The 17,435-nt window shown below is 40.8% G+C and overlaps 1 protein-coding gene across 4 annotated transcripts in view; it reads right to left on the bottom strand.

Annotated features, from left to right (window-relative positions):
• PLOD2 (procollagen-lysine,2-oxoglutarate 5-dioxygenase 2) overlaps nucleotides 1-17,435 on the bottom strand; it is a 155,828-nt gene that overhangs the window by 38,708 nt on the left and 99,685 nt on the right. For all 4 annotated transcript variants that reach the window (XM_069975398.1, XM_069975397.1, XM_069975395.1 and 1 more), the window contains 2 exons: nucleotides 2,698-2,861; nucleotides 1,291-1,403 (listed from right to left, as the gene is read on the bottom strand). In XM_069975398.1, the coding sequence (XP_069831499.1) occupies nucleotides 1,291-1,403; nucleotides 2,698-2,861 (277 nt within the window). The remainder of the gene's footprint in view (nucleotides 1-1,290; nucleotides 1,404-2,697; nucleotides 2,862-17,435) is intronic.

The following is a 17,435-nucleotide window of genomic DNA, read 5'->3' as shown; positions in this document are numbered from 1 at the left end:
TTTATAGTGGCCATGCTTTTGTATATTTAGTTCATAAGGTGAACTCATTTTATCTTTAACCCCTTAGCGACCCATGACGTATCTGATACGTCATGGTGCCGCGCGGGGTGCTCAGAGAGGGGTCCTGCCGGGACCCCGCTCTGAATGGCGCCGATCCCGGCTGACATGTGCAGCCGGGGAGCGCCTCTATTAGCCGGCGCGGGTCCAGTTGCCGCGCCGGCTAATTAAGCCTCTAAGTGCAGCTGTCAAACCTGACAGCTGCACGTAGAGGCTTTCCTCCGTGCATCCCTGGTGTCTAGTGGGTCGGATCTCCCCCCCGCCATGCGATCGCGGGGGTGAGATCCGTTCTCCTGCCCGTGTCGGGCCTCAGCGTCGGAATGACGCTGATCCCGACTCGGCAATAGATTGCTATGGCCTGCATCAATCTATCACCGATCTAATCGATCTTTGCCGTGTTTATACACAGCATTGATCTCTATGAGAGATCAGTGCTGTTTATATACAAGTCCCCCAGGGGGGCTTCTAGTTAAAGTAAAAATAAAAATGTTTTTTATTAATAAAAAATCCCCTCCCCTATTAAAAGTTCAAATCACCCCCCTTTTCCCATTTTATAAATATAAATAAACAAATAAACATATTTAGTATCACCACATGCGTAATCGCCCGAACTATTAATTAATCACATTCCTGATCTCCCACAGTAAACGGCGTTAGCGCAAAAAAATTCCAAAGTGCAAAATTGTGCATTTTTGGTCGCATCAAATCCAGAAAAAATGTAGTAAAAAGTGATCGAAAAGTCGTATATGCGCAATCAAGGTACCGATGGAAAGAACGCATCATGGCGCAAAAAATGACACCTCACACAGTCCCATAGACCAAAAGGATAAAAGCGCTATAAGCCCTGGAATAGAGCGAATTTAAGGAACATATATCTGTCAACAATGGTTTGAATTTTTTACAAGCCATCAGATACAAGAAAAGTTATACATTTTACATATCATTGTAATCGTAACGACTTGAGGAACATGTATAACAAGTCAGTTTTACCATAGGGCGAACGGCGTAAATGCAAAACTCATATGTTATGGAAAAATAATGCCTGTCATTGCAAAGTACAATTGGTTTTGCAAAAAATAAGTGTTCATATACGTCTCTAGGTGAAAAAATGCAAGCGCTATGGCCTTTTAAACATAAAGTGGAAAAAACAAAAGTGCAAAAACGAAAATTGGCTTTGACCTTAAGGGGTTAAAAAAAAGTCCATGCAAAGTTCCAAAATATTAAATTTCTTACCCTTTGGAGCTGGTCAATGTAAATTTTGGTGTAGAAAAGTTGGTCATCGTCATTGTCTTGTAATGTCCATTGCTGAACAATTTGCTTTACATTTGTTAAATATCCAATAAATCCTGGAATTCACATATAATAAATTACTTTCACCACATTGAAAGAAACCGCATTTGTATACATTTACAGGTGTATTTTACTAAGTAAATCTTTTAAGAAATCTATTTAGAATATACAGTAGTATTTTGTGAACTATAAGAGGCAGTGGATGACAGGACACATGCACTATGGATTTGACATCCCATCGTTCACTTGTAGCATGTGATAAAATAAATTTTATCAGCACTTCAGCATTTATTCAATTCAATGGAAGTGGGGCTGCAATAATCTGGCATGGCCACTACATAATAAAAGGTGCCATCTATTTAAGGCCCTGTTCAGTGTGCATATACTGGGGCTGAGTCTCTGCCAGTCCTAGAAAACCTTTTCAAGTATTTTCACACTTTTTTTTTTTTTTTTTTTTTTTTTTTTTTTTTATTTTGCACCAATTGAAACGTCAGAAGTATATTCATGCTATAAAGTGAATTGCATACCAGATTATAAAATATATTATATAAATATCCAAAATCCCATTTGTTTGCACTTTGGGAATAAGGAGTTAATATCTGGGAAAAGTCAAACGAAGCATAATAAACAGAGTTAGGCAGCTATGAAATCCTGTGTGTCTCAGTTCAGAGTCCCAGAAAAAAGGTCAGAGCAGACTGTGCACTTGTGCATTGTGTGCTCTGTACCCTCACAGTACTAGGACTTTGTTTAGTTTTGACCGAGTTCCAAACCCAGCTTAGCTCTGTATAGCCAACAATTTTAGAAAAGGTGGTAATTTAAGGGGAACTTAGTAATTTGAAAGTATAGTTCTATTCTCCCTCTAAATGACCAGAAAGCGTAAGTGATATGCTAGCCAAGTATTGTATTTTTTTATAAAGATCCTGTTCTTCCATCAGTTCGAGGTACCTTATGGACCTTTGGATAAAATGCACAAGAAGAAGCTAAGAAAAACAAACAACTATAGCTATAAACATTCTGATGTATGGACACTCTCCAAAACTTTACTGTAACTGCTTTGTCTGAAATAATAAGAGCTAAACAGACATTGTGCATTCGAAAGAGTCAAACCTACAGTACATAATGCAAAATGTTTTTGACCCTCCCTTTGTACCTAGCTCGCCAATGCATAAGCAGGAGACACAAGGGAACCATGTTACTATGGCCATGCAGTGGCCTGTCAGATTGAGGAATGGTCAACTTTAACCCTTTTGCTGCAAAAATTAGAGTATTTCTAATTGGAATTAGAACTCAATAGATAAATATTTCATATGATCTATTTATCCTACAAATAAAATGTATTCTTTTACTTGCCTCCTGAGTTAAGAAATCGTTTGCCACTGCGCACCACTGGGTACTTGTCAGCTAATCTCTTATCAGGCCATATCAATGCCTCTGCAGCAAAAACAACCTTATTGTTTGATTGCTGAAACTTTTTGAGTAGTTCTTCTGGGCCACCAGCAAAGATAACATCATAACTGAAAGAAAAACAAAAACAAAATGTCAATGAATAGAACAAAAAATACAGTACAAAAAGTAAGGGTAGTATTACACAAAGCAATTATCAGCTGTACTTGGCCGATTACCGGCCGATAATCCTTTGTGCAGAAGAAAAAAAATATAGGAATTGGAAGTATATGGGATGTGCATTTTTTCTGCGGATGTTAAATCCATAACATCAGCAAAAAATTCCGATCATGTCAATCACCTTCCCAATCTTAGTGGATCCACAAAAAGGAAAGATTGCAGATGCACTACAGACATTTTTTTGTGTATTGTGGACAAAGATTGCGGACAGAACATACGGTCCTGAAAAATTACTGAACATGTGAATGAGGCCTAGGGGTCATCCAAGCTCCAACAGTTCACCATTTCCTGCTGAATTCCTTCACTGAATTTTCAGTGAAGAAATACAAGATAAGCAAAAGGCATGTATTCACAAATACTAGTCAAAAGCAGAGTGTTTTTTTAGTTACCTATGAAATATGATGTTATCGCCTTTGTGCTTATGTTTGTTCAGTCTTCCATGGATCAGACTTTATATATCAATCACGTCAAAGGAACATCAGTTTATTTAATACAGGTATTGTTTATTCAGTCAACGTAATGTTATGTTTCACTGAACACATGACTGCAATAGTCAACTGATGGATGAACCAGTAACATGCTCCATACTAGGGTCCTCACGTTTCTGGAATGTACTATCATTTTAAAAGACAAGTATAAATGGACATGAAACACCTTTAAGTGATTTCTTTTAAGCATATAAAACATATTTAAAAGCGGACATATACTTGGCCGATATGGAATTAGTGACAATTTTGAGACACGGAGAAGACAACCAGGTGAATATGACCAGAGCAGATTTGCTCTATCTACTTGCAAAAATGTTTGTTTTGCTGCTTTAGACAAAAGACAGACATTTTCTTTTCCACAACAGTTGCTGAAAGTACAGAAATTTATAAAAGTTTCCACACCCGAGACATGCAGTATGCTGGAATGAAACGCCAGACTACAAAGTGTGTGTTAATAGCACACTGAAGATTGCACTATCTTTTTGGATAAGCACAGATAAAGCCGCTCTATCTTCTGGGCTACTACAGTCATTCATTGCAGTTAAGCACAACAATAATGGTAGCAGGAAGATAAACAATTGCCAAAAAATAAATAGATTTATCATGGCTTTTATTTTTTTCTTAAATAAGCAGTTCTAGAAAATATTCTCAGTTTTTTTTAAGGAAAGAAATTTTTTTATGATTTAATTTTACTACTATGATCTATACAATACTAGACGCCTGGAGTGATACAGGGTTTGTCCAAGTTTTAAAACGCAATGGGTGAGGGGGTGGGGGAGGGCATTTATCATTTCTTGGGTACAACAGTCAAAAGTCACAAATGTGTGACCTAAAGCCTATGAACACCCTGCATGCCTGATGGATGGGCAGGGGGAGCGGCCTCCTTCTGTGCCCGATTTACACCTTAAAGCTAGCATAAATAATGGCAAAAATCTACACAAGCTCAGAGCTGGGACATTGGGTTGGGGATTTGGGCAAGACCAGCGTACAGATATTCTAGTGTAATAGTTCTCGCTAATAACTTATCCATAAGATAGGCCATCAATGTAAGATAAACAGGTGTCTGCCTCCTTTCACCCCACACCGATCAGCTAAAAAGCAATGGCTTCATTGTACAAACTCCTACTAACACTAGAGACCAGTAATTAGTGAACTTGACAAGACTGGACACTCAGCCTTTGACTCCTGGTGGCTGGAGACTTTGAATGCAGGAAGGACTGCCAGGAAGACATGGATGCAGCCTATAGTCAAATGTAGATCATTCGGGTTCAGCTAAATCCGGAGGTTCGGCAAGTTCGCTCATCACTGTTAGAGAATAATTAGTGCAAAGTATTGTAGCATTGTACTGTTGACTTGAGTGAAGCCGTAAAGCCATCTATTGGAGATATAATACTGTATATATTAGTTTTATATGTACCGTGTACAACCCAGAGCTTGTGTAAAACGCTGCAATATGACTTTATTTAATCGGCCCTTAGATGCACTCATTTTACTATTTTCCTAGGATCTTCTCTTTCATAGTAGAAGTTACTAGAAAACTACTATATTCATGCAAATGGTCTAAAAGGAAAGGAAACATGCTCCCGCCATCAATAGTCAATATAGCTTTGTGAAAAGCTATTGACCTTGAATTAACTTGTGGCTGTGATTTGACTACTGGTACTTGACAATTGGTAGCAGTCTATTCCACTGCACATCTGCATCTGATCAGAGGTTTATGGGAGGCACAGCTGCTCACAGGTGGATACTTCCACATTACATTTCAGACTGTGTAAATCAGCTTCCTGACATGAAGTCTGCTCCCATACACTAAGGACCTGGTTGGGACATTCAGACAGCAAATACATGAAACCTAATCAGTTATCTCACTGTCCAGAAATGTAGCCTTACACTACCTGTCTTGTGCCATTACTAAACGACATCACCAGTAAATTGCCGTTGCGCATGTAAAGCAAATTGTTCCTCAAGCCACAGACACGTGGGCCGGGAAAGACTGTTCAAGTCTGGAAGATTTACTTTCCATTCACAAAGCACTGTTTCATCAAACAGGCCAGTAAATGTCCCAGACTCTTATAGAAGACATTATCTTTTTTAAAGTTGCAAAGAAAACAGGATGAAAAAAGTAATAAATTGCCAGGTTTTCAAAGACCTTGTTAGTAGAAAGTGTATACAGTAAGGGTATGGTCACACAGAGAAATAGGCAAGGAATTTCCTGCGAAATCTGCGCTCAACTTAACACATATTCAATTCAATTCTGCACCAACCCAAGAGGAGGACATTTTTCTCAGGAAAATTTCCTCTTTAAAGGGGTTATCCAGCGCTACAAAAACATGGCCACTTTCCCCCCTACTGTTGTCTCCAGTTTGGGTGGGGTTTTGAAACTCAGCTCTATTGAAGTAAATGGAGCTTAAGTGCAAACTGCACCTGAACTCATGACAACAGTAGGGGAAAAAGTGGCCATGTTTTTGTAGTGCTGGATAACCCCTTTAATTCCTCGCCTATTGCTCAGTGTGAACATACCCTGACAGAAAGGTATAACTGGCACCAATGGCTCACTGTCAGGATAGGAAGGCTCTATAATATGTAAGAACGAGAGCAGCTAAACAACTCTATATTTCCCATACGTTAGTAAGGCTCATACCCTGAAACTCACAGGCTAGGAAAAGCAAAGCAGATGTAGCAGCCGGCCAAATAAAGGTTTGCAACACGCTATGCATGTAATATAGTTAACCTACAAAATACATAGCGTGCCTTCATATACTTCTAATTAGTACATCAATGCCGCTAAAGGTGGGTTTATCCGCTGCGTATAGTTTCCCTATTACTTAAGGGTTAAGAGGGCTAGCATTTACATACTTGCAGCGTGAAATCTGCTGCTGATACCGTACTTGTGTACCCACCCTTCGGGCCCTTGCACACTGAGCAATTCTCGAGGAATTGTAGCTGAAAGACTTCTGCTTGAAATTCCTCGCCTATTCTGCTCTGGCAGAATTTGAGCGGAATCCGCGCGGAAATCAAGCGAAATGCAAGCGGAATTACCAGCAGAATTCAAACCCCATTGACTTCTATAGGATTCCTCTAGCGGAATCCGCCCAAAGAATTGACATGTACATTCTTTGGGCGGAATGCGGATTCTGCACGGAATTCTGGACGGAAATTTACTCTGTATGCACGGGCAGTCGGAAATCCCATTGTTCTCTATGGAAAGAGCAATGTTGCATTTACAAGCGCGGAATTCCACGCGGATTCCGCCCGCTTTTTATGGCGGAATTCGGGCAGAATTCCGCTAGAATTGCTCAGTGTGCACATACCCTTAAGGTGAATTCTGACTGAATACTGAGCTGGTGGCAGCACTGGATAGATATCAATAGAAACATTGAGAAAGAGGCTATGCCTCACAGTTTTGTATGAACAGTGTCCGTTGCTGATTATGCAAGGGACAGGAATACAACACAGTAAGGTGACACTATTTACAGCACTCTATTTTACCCCATCCCCAGCCACATATTAAACATTTAGTTATATCAGAACACCCCTTTATGCTAAGACATTCCTTGTGCTGATATGCATGTAAATGCAGAGGACAAAAACTGGGGAGCAACATGCATCCAAATGGGTAAAGTGGTTTGTGCATCTTTCTAACTGGTTCATGAATTTCACCTGAAAGAAAACTTGTTACCTCCTGTCTAACAGTTTGGACAGTCTCTGGCTATAGAATAAATGCACTACCCCATCTCAGCATCTATTCTATAGGTGTATGTCCTCAGAAATTAAACCCACTACTATTACAAGTGTCCGAGATCACAACTAAAAGACCACACTCGACAATACGATCTTAAAGTAGTAGTTAAATTTTGACATGTAACACTACATTCCATCCCTCTGCAAAGCCAGACCCATTGGCTCCATTATAGTCTATGGTAAATTAACTGGATCGTGTGGCTGAAAGGAGAGCTAAACACGCTACTGTGCACTTCACCTGCTTATAGCTAGTGATTGCAGATCTCAGGACTGAAACTTGTACCTGTCAAAAATAACTTTGGACATGTCATCAGGCATCTCTAAAGGTATTGATCACAGCTGGTCTCCCATTGTGATCGGAGATACATATAGCCAGGAAGAGAGAGCGGCAACATTGTCATCCACTCCCCGGCTAATGGCTAATTCTGACAATGTAAGACTATGAGGCTATATTGTCAGAATTAGTGACTGGCTGGGTAGTGTATTGTGCTGCTGCCATGCTCTCCCCCTTTACATATCTCCTGATCACAATGGGTGTCAGCAGTGATACCCGCTCTACCCGTGATCAATAACTTTTGACATGTGTAATTCCATGTCAAAAGTTATTTTTAAGGACAGATAGTCCTTAAGGCCCCCTTCACACGTCCGGAAAATCTGTCCGGATTTCCTATCAGGAAATCCAGACGGATTTCCGGACGCATAGAGTTTCATTAGACACGGACACTCTTCCAGATTTTTCCCGGAAGGGTGTCCGTTCCGGAAAATAGATCCGGAAAAAATAGGACATGTCCTATTTTTGTCCGGAATTCCGGTCCGGACGCCCCCATAGCAGTCTATAGGAGTGCCGGAACCACGGAAGCTTTCCTGATGCATATCAGGAAAGTGTCCGTTCCGGATTGTCTGCCCACCACCCGTACCCCTCTCCCCCGAACCTGTCCGTTTGTCTCCTCCGGCCTCCTGCTGTTCCTGGTCTGCTCTGGTCCCCCGGCCTCTTCCTGCCGCCGCCTCAGTCTGCACCGGCCTCCTACAGCCTGACCCCCATGCTGCCCCCCAGACCTCAGCCCCTGGTGCGCCGCAACATGAAAGGTCCAGCCCCGAACTCCCCCCCCCCCCGCCCGACACGCTCATTCAGCCCCCGGCCCGCTGCACATCTCCTCCGTTCCGCCCAGCCCCCCCGGGCCGCAGCGCACGCCGCCCGACACCCCCATAACACTCCCCCCCCCCCCGGACATCAGCAATCCGTGCCCGTCACCCCCATTCTCCCCCCCCCCCGCACCCCCAATCTTATGCAACAAGCACTATGCCGCAACCCCATCCCCCCCGGACCTCAGTGCCCCCCACCCCCTCTCCTTTTCTCTTAACTCGGGGACCATCAAAAGGAGAAGGGGACTACGGAGGCCAGAGCAGGATCCAGGACAGGTGAGGTTATCCCCTAAAACTACTACTCCCATCATGTCCTGCTGACATGTCCTGAGTCCATGATGGGAGTTGTAGTTCTGCAACATGTGGCCACTCAGGTTGCAGAACTACTCTTCCCATCATGTCCTGCTGATAGTCCATAATGGGAGTTGTAGTTCTGCAACAGATTAGAGGATGACACATGGCATGAGGGGGAGACTGTGACAAGGTAGACAAGGGGGACGCATCGGCAGGGTAGACGAGGGGCGATGTGGGTACCTGTGATGTATGTTGGCATACTACACCATATTAAAATCACTTCTTTCTTTTTTTTCTCATCAGGAAATCCTGAAGGTTTTTCCTGATGGTTTCCTGAAGGTAAAAACTGATTATTGTCAGGAAATCCTGATACTTTCCTGATGACATTTGAGGCCTCCTGATCAGGATTTCCTGACAGTAAAAACTGACACGGACGTGTCAATGGGGCCTTAGATTAGACAAGTAACAGAATCACTATAGAGGTTTATATATGCACTCGATAAAATACATTTTGTGTTATAGTCCAGCCCATTCTCAAGCTAGCTGCTGGTGGTGGTGGTGGGGTGATGGGCTCTCAAAGAAAGTCTTGACCATAGGGAATGCTTTTAGCTGTCATCTCTAATAAGAAACAGCTGGAGTAATAACTGGAGTACGTTATACTCCTATCACAACTGCTATTCATCAGACCTTGGGAATGATTCATCATTCCAGAAAAGATACAATATAAACAAGGTTAATGAAGGAAACGTTAAAGACTCTGAAGATTATTACTGGCATTATTTCTTCTACTATGCTCCAAGGTGTTAGAGATATATTGTCATAGCTGTGACGTCTAGAGTATATTTTGTATATTATTGAAAATCATGGTTAATCGGTTTATAAATATACAAAATCATCTTATACTCTAACTATAGGTGTACCTTTCCTTTAATCTATACACGTCATCTGGATTTAGGCTTTTTGAAGCCTGCACGTGAATTAGAAAATACATCTGTTTAGTAAAGGTTTTTTTTTTTTAAAGATTGGTGGGACATAAAACAAGAATGTCATATTGGATATTTCAGAATAATGAAAAGGCTTCACAGCCTGTAGAGAACTTGGCTCCTATGCATTACTTACACACACCATTTTGTTTATAAACTTTAAGAGATACGGAGTACAAATAGAAAAGGAAATTTGCTTGGCCTGAATATCCCATTAACCTGCCAAATGATCTGGCAGGGACTATTTTCAATCACACCCAATAAATTTCCAACCAATAGAAATGTTCACCATCTGTTTTGTTTTGTTACCCCAGAAATACAGATTATTGGCAAGTGCTTCCAACATTATTTAAAGTTCTACCTACCATCATATTCAAGTTATTTCATAAACATTTAAAGTGAATGGTGACAACATACAACCAACATTACTGCAACACAAATGCAAGATAATAAAGAAGATAGAGCCAAAGAGGAAAACACCAACAAGTAATCCCATACGTTTTAGTATGTTCCAACTAAAAGTTGATTTCTAAAACGAAAGCACCATAATGATTCTTGATGTAGATGTTACATCAGAGATGAGGGTTTAAAAAAAAAAAAAATGTAATTCATCAGGTCTTGCAAATTTTTCATGTAAAATTTGCAAACCAAACCTTAAACTGCACTAAAAGAGCTAAACAATTGTTTAGCTGTTTTAGTGCAATAGTTTCCAGTTCACTTTGCCCCGTTGTCCTCTTCTGTGCTGCCTCCGGCCTGCTCAGTCCATCACTAAATGAAACGGGACAGCGGCAGCCAGTGATTGGCTGACTGTGTTGTCACTCTACAGACAAGAGCGACAGCCCTCTCAGCTAATCACTGGTTGCTGCTGTCCCAGCTCAGCCAGTAGTTGGCTGGAGGTGACACAGAGGATGAGACACAGAAGAGGACACTGGGTGAGCACTGACAAGTGACTGAGGTTTTTTTTTTTTTTTTTCTTTACTACAAAATTTTTCAAATGAAGCTTCACTGGATTTGCTTCTCTCAATGCTACTTGAAATTAATCTTCATAAATTTCCCATCAAATAATACAGTCAAGACACACATGGAATATGCTTTACAGGTAAACATCCTTTTTATTTCCACCCAATGACCTATCTTCTGTGGACATGGACACAGCAGGGGATGAAGAATTCTCAAAAAGAAAGCACCTTTGAAGACAAATAGGCGAAACCTATTATTGGAATGTTAAAAAAAAAAAAAAAATCTATTCTTTAAAAGGATACTACCTACCATCTTCATCATTAGGATTGCTCCTAATCATGACTTGTCTGAACACTGTACATGTGCCTTAATGATCCAGCACGTGCAGTGTTCAGACAGGTGATGATTAGGAGAAATACTACCCAGGGCATTCCTAATGATGAAGAGGGCGGGGAGGAGGGACGGAGAGTCGGTGCAATCCTAGGGCATAGACACTCTAGGTCACGCCAATTTGAGACAGGGTGGCAAGTTTAAAAGTAGTTTTTTTAGTATAATAACTGCATCACCTGCCGAACAAAGCCCAGGACAGACCTTGTAATAACAGCAGCTATCCCAAGGTACAAGCGGTTTGGGTGGGTGGGTGGGCAGATTGTGGGTAGAGAGTTGCTTTAAAATAGAATTAGTACCCCTTTAACCTGTATCTATCCAATGAAATCTAGAACAGGATATGCACACAGAGCAGTACAGACCAAGCTCTTGCTGGGAAAAAAAAAATTATACTCACAAATATGTTGTTAAAAGTGGATTGTAAGCAATCATCACAGAACAAGCAGCACACTCGCTCGGCTCAAAGCTTCATATTTCTGGCAGATATTGCACTGAGACACATCTGGAAAGGTAAAATCTAGGGTCGGATAAGGAGAGGGTGTGGCGCTTGTTCAGTGTGAGGATTGTGTTCTTTTCAAATATTATTTGTAAGGATCAAAAGTGGCAACTACATGCCTACAGGCAGTGGCATACAGGAAGCATAAAGATATATATGAAGGGAACCTGTCATCACTTTCATTCTGCCTAAACAGGCAGCATGAAGTATTGACAGGCTCCCATATTAAAATGGTGTACAATTCACTCTGAAACACTGCAGCATTTCAGATTAATCACAGATAGAGATGAACCAAACTTCACAAACAGAAAAGTTTGTAATGAGTTTGTAAAGATGGCAGCCGATGAGAGCGACAGCCCGCTCAGACAAATACTGGCTGCTGTCTCAGTCATTTAACCCAAACATTGAAAATTTTCTATAGGACTGCAGGTACCATTACAGCTTTTTTGTAACTCACTATTAAATTCAGCTCTGCTATTGCTGGCCGTCTACTGGCTGTGATGCTGTCTTAGTCAGTGGTTGGCTGAGTGGGCTGTAACTTCAGAGACAAGAGTCACAGCGCCCTCAGCCAATCACTCAGAGCTCAAGCTCTGCATATACCCAAACAGAAATAAATCTATCTTAATAGGGTGCCTTTATGATATTCCCAGCTTTTATTTTACACAGATTTGATTGGTTGAAGAAAGTGTGGGCTTATTTCCGTTTCTCTGCTGTCAGTTCAGTGACACATGAATTTTTGCATAACTCTATTCATCTACAATAGAAAAAGTGGCTGAGTGGGTTTTTGGTGCTGCCACACTAGTAGTATGCAACTTGTAGTATTTTAGTGGATTACATATGGAAAGCTGACCATTAGTACTATTGCATGACAATGGGAATCACCTGCAGGCAGATTCATGGGACTATGAGCTGCACATCAGCGGCAAAATATTGAGGGTCAGTCCCTCAGTTCTACCATGTTGGATTTAAAACAGACACGTAAACATACAGTTACCATAACAAATAGTGTGCCTGACAAACTTCACTTACATCAAATACTCAGAAGGGAGAAACGGATTGGAAGCACTTCAATCTATGCAATAAGCAAGGTATAAAATCCTTCACAGGAGACATACTCACTAAAACTTCACTTAGAAACGTAAAATTTGCTTAGCTTTTCAGAACTGACAAAAATTCACTCAGAGGCTTTAAAAAACATCATGGGGCACGGATGACACATTTTTGCATGGGAATTAAGATGGATCCCGAACTTCCAGACTCATTATTAACCCCTTAAGGTTTTTGCACTTTTGCTTTTTCCACTTTATGTTTAAAAGGCCATAGCGCTTGCATTTTTTCACCTAGAGACACACATGAGCCCTTATTTTTTGCGAAACCAATTGTACTTTGCAATGACAGGCATTATTTTTCCATAACATATGCTGCGAAACCGGAAAAAAATAATTTGTGCTGTAAAATTGAAAAAAAAAAGTTGTGATTTCGGGGAGTTTTGCATTTACGCCGTTCGCCCTATGGCAAAACTGGCTTGTTATGCATATTCCTCTAGTCGTTACGATTACAACGATATATAACATGTATAACTTTTATATTATCTGATGGCTTGTAAAAAATTCAAACCAATGTTAACAAATATATGTTCCTTAAAATCATTCTATTCCTATGCTTATAGCGCTTTTATCCTTTGGTCTATGGGGCTGTGTGAGGTGTCATTTTTTGGGCCATGATGTGTTCTTTCTATCGGTACCTTGATTGCGCATATACAACTTTTTGATCACTTTTTATTACATTTTTTCTGGATTTGATGCGACCAAAAATGCGCAATTTTGTACTTTGGAATTTTTTTGCACCGTTTACCGTGCGAGATCAGGAATGTGATTAATTAATAATTCGGGCGATTACGCATGTGGCGATACCAAATATGTTTATTTGTTTATTTATATTTATAAAATGGAAAAAGGGGGGTGATTTGGACTTTTATTAGGGGAGGGGATTTTTTATTCATAAAAAAAACAGTTATACACAGCACTGATCTCTCATAGAGATCAATGCTGTGTATATACACAACAAAGATCGATCAGATCGGTCATAGATTACTTTGGCCTGCTGAAGGCCACAGCAATCTATTGCCAAGCCGGGATCAGCGTCGTTGCGACGCTGAGACTCGGCACGGGCAGAAGAATGGATCTCGATCGCGAATGCGATCGGGAGGGGGGGGGGGGGGAGATCCGTCCCACTAGACACCAGGGATGTGCGGTAAAAAGCCTCTAAGTGCAGCTGTCAGGTTTGACAGCTGCACTTAGAGGCTTAATTAGCCGACGCGGCAACGGGACCCGCGCCGGCTAATAAGAGGCACTGCCTGGCTGCACATGTCAGCCGGGATCAGCGCCGTTCAGAGCGGGGTCCCGGCGGGACCCTGCTCTGAACACCCCCCGCGGTACCATGACGTATCCGATACGTCATGGGCCGCTAAGGGGTTAAAAGAAAGAATCTTTCACAACACATACAAAAAGATATGGAACAAGGAATTTCTATTTGCTTATCACCCCTATGGGCCCCTATGGCATGTGTGATAAACAGACTTATGTTTAAACATTGTGCACACATTTTCCAACAATATTCTAAAGTTTTCCAACAGATATTTTCTTTACTTTTACTGGACTTATCAGTGTATTGCATCTGTGATATTGTGTCAAAAAATTCCAGGAATGTATGTCTACTCAGGGAAAATTAAACAAAGCTTGCTATCAGCAGATGAGATTATTAACAGCATTTTTAGCACAGCGCGGCCCTTCAGAATTCTAAACCTATACTCCTCTATATTTTAAGGACTATACCTTAAACCCATAAAGATTGGCCCATTTGGAGCCTTCAGGACCAATATTTTCCCAAAAAAACTATAGCATTATATAGAGATAATTGATTGCTTAATTTATTTTCCTCTATTTGCTGTTTAAGCTTTTTTTCTATGTGTGTGGTGTGTGTGTGTGCGCGTGTGTGTGTGTGTGTGCGCGTGTGTGCGCGTGTGTGCGCGCGTGTGTGCGCGTGTGTGCGCGTGTGTGCGCGTGTGTGCGCGCGATGCGTGTTTGTGTATGTTTGTCTGGTTTCCATTTAGAATTGGGAGCTGCCCAGATAGTTACATAGTTACACAGTTAATACGGTTGAAGAAAGACACATGTCCATCAAGTTCAACCAAGAAGGGGATGGATACAGGGAAGGGGGATATACAAGGAGGGGATGGATACAGGGAAGGGGGATATACAAGGAGGGGATGGATACAAGGAAGGGGACAGATGATGATAGTTTTTATACATATGCATTTATGTTATTGTTTTCTAAGTACTTGTCTAAGCCGGTTTTGAAACACTCTACTGTTTTTGCTGTGACCAGATCTTCTCATTCCAAAGAAGGCTTGTCGCCTCCGGAGATTGAACCTTTTTTCTTCAGGCGGAGGCAGTGCCCCCTTGTCCTTTAAGGGGGTTTTACCTGGAACATCTTTTCCCCATATTTCTTGTAGGGGCCATTTATATATTTAAATAAATTTATTAATCATATCTCCCCTAAACGTCTCTTCTCCATACTAAACAAATGTAATTCTTTTATTACTTTTTGTCTATTTACTAAATGTTTTAGAAAACTAATATTATTCCCAACACATTGTTTGAAGGTGTAAAACTGGCAGAAACGATTGGGTCGTGTTATATGGTCTAATAGTCAAATGTGTCTGGCTGACCTGGGGAACTGGCAGGCCCCCAGCAAACATGGAGGCCCATCAGCACCACAAAACTGCATTGCTAGGTGCGCATGGGCAGACATAGGAGAGGTACTCCTTATGTCAAACACCATAGAACGGCAGTCATTATTGTCCACCATGTTTAACGTTTTAAACCAGGCAACTCCAATCCTGGCCATTGCAGTTTGTTCAACTGTATATTCAAACTGGAATAAGCAGTCCATGGAAAATATACAGCTGCTATTTAATGGATGTATAATTACATTCTATTGCAGTAATAACCCCACAATTAGAATGTTCAATTATACCAGTTTGGAGGAAAGAAATAAGAATGATCCCCTTCACACCTTCCCAATCTCCAGTGGTCTTTATTAGTTAGACAATGCCACATCTTCTGCTAATTGTCTATTCTAAAAGTCTACAGTATCTGTGTAAAATTAAAAGCAGGAAACTTAGAGTCATGTATTGAAGAATAACATTGTAGTAAAAGTTTAAAAATAAATACAAATCATCCATCTTTCTTTAATAAGGGTTACAACAAATGGGCACAATTAAAGAGCATGGCTCAAAATATGGCAGATTTATTCATATTGTTCATAATTGTCCATAAATCAAAGATTATTGTGAAATGACAGGTACGTATATTGATGGTGGGGCCCTTAGAATTTCCCTTGTATGTTTGTTTAGTAGAAACAATAACAAGATCACAAGTGCCAAGTATTGATATAAGACAAGTTTTGCACTTGTATAGATGTTGGAAATCCTCAGGGGGAGATATGGAAACAGAAAAATTTAAATGATGGAAAAAAGCACAAGAACTCTTTCATAGCACGTTACTATGTTCTCGCCCAACAAAAATCAAAGGCAGGTCATGGCTTCTTTTTTGTTTTACATGCACAAAAATAACACAAAAAAAATCCAGTACATTTTGAACATGGCTACTTTCTTTCGAAAGCAGTGTTTATTAGGGTATGCTTACATTATGTTTGAGACACAAGACAGGGCAAAAATGTCTGTTTAATGGTTTGGAAAACTTCTGTATTTACTTATAAATGTACTCTATTGAAATTTAATAGGACAACAGCTCTTTTGGGAATATGTATTAAGAGGTTGCTAGCCTTGAGTACCCTCCCCCCCCCTCCTTGAGAACACATTAACAATTATTAAGGCTGCAAAATGAGCAGTTGGGTGCGTGTTTCTGCAGTTAAGGTCTAAAAGCAAAATGAAGGATTAACCCCTAGACGACCCTGGAAGTGTGTCCCCAGACAACAGTGTGCGTACCTGTACGCCCTGACCTATGAAGCGCGCTCCAGATCGGGGCACGCTTCATAGGTGGTGGGGGCCGGCTGTAGTGAGCAGCCGTGCCCTCACCGTTATTGACAGGCTGCAGCGATCGTGGCGTTTAAGTGTAAGTGACAGGGGAAGTCCTCTTTCACTTAACGATCAGAACCCCGCAGTCACACTGCTCCCGATCGTTGTAACAGACCGCCGGAGGTCTCTCACCTGCCTCCGCGCGGCCCGATCGGTGATCTGCATACTGAGCCTGCACAGGCAGTCTCAATGAGCAGATCGCCTATCACACTAATCAATGCTATGCCGATGGCATAGCAATTATCAGTATATGAAATCAAACAAATGAATGTACAAGTCCCCCAAAAGGGACTTAAAATGTGTAAAAAGAAGTAAAAAAAACATTACACTACCCCAAAGCCCCTCCCCCAACAAAAATTCAAATCACCCCCCTTTCCCATTATATAAATAAAACATATAAAAATAAATAAATAAACATAATATACCATAGCGTGCGTAATCCGATCTATTAAAATATAACAAGCGTCATCACGAACGGCGTAAACAAAAAGTGCGAAAAAAGTGTCAGGATTACCATTACCATTACAAAGTACAACTATTTCTGTAAAAAACAAGTCCTTACATGGCCTTGTAGATAGAAAACTGAAAGTGCTAGAGCTCTTAGAAGGGGAGGAGGGAAAAAACGAGAACGCAAAAATGAAAATGTGCATGGTCCACTGGGTCATTTTGGGCCTGGTCCTCAAAGGGTTAAAATAATAATAATAAAAATAATATTTTTTATTATTATTATTAATACATTTTTAACAGTTTAAAAAGGCCCCCCAAAAAAAACACACACACCTGTGTGGGAACACAGCCTCACAGTGATTTGAACTGGGCTGATAACATCAATTGTTGAAAATTTTTAAACTTCCTCCTTGAAAACTAAAAAT

The sequence above is a fragment of the Dendropsophus ebraccatus genome, chromosome 6, assembly GCF_027789765.1.
Source record: "Dendropsophus ebraccatus isolate aDenEbr1 chromosome 6, aDenEbr1.pat, whole genome shotgun sequence".
NCBI classification, from domain to species: domain Eukaryota; kingdom Metazoa; phylum Chordata; class Amphibia; order Anura; family Hylidae; genus Dendropsophus; species Dendropsophus ebraccatus.
Note: the sequence above shows the minus strand (reverse complement) of the source record. Positions and strands in the feature narration are given on the sequence as shown.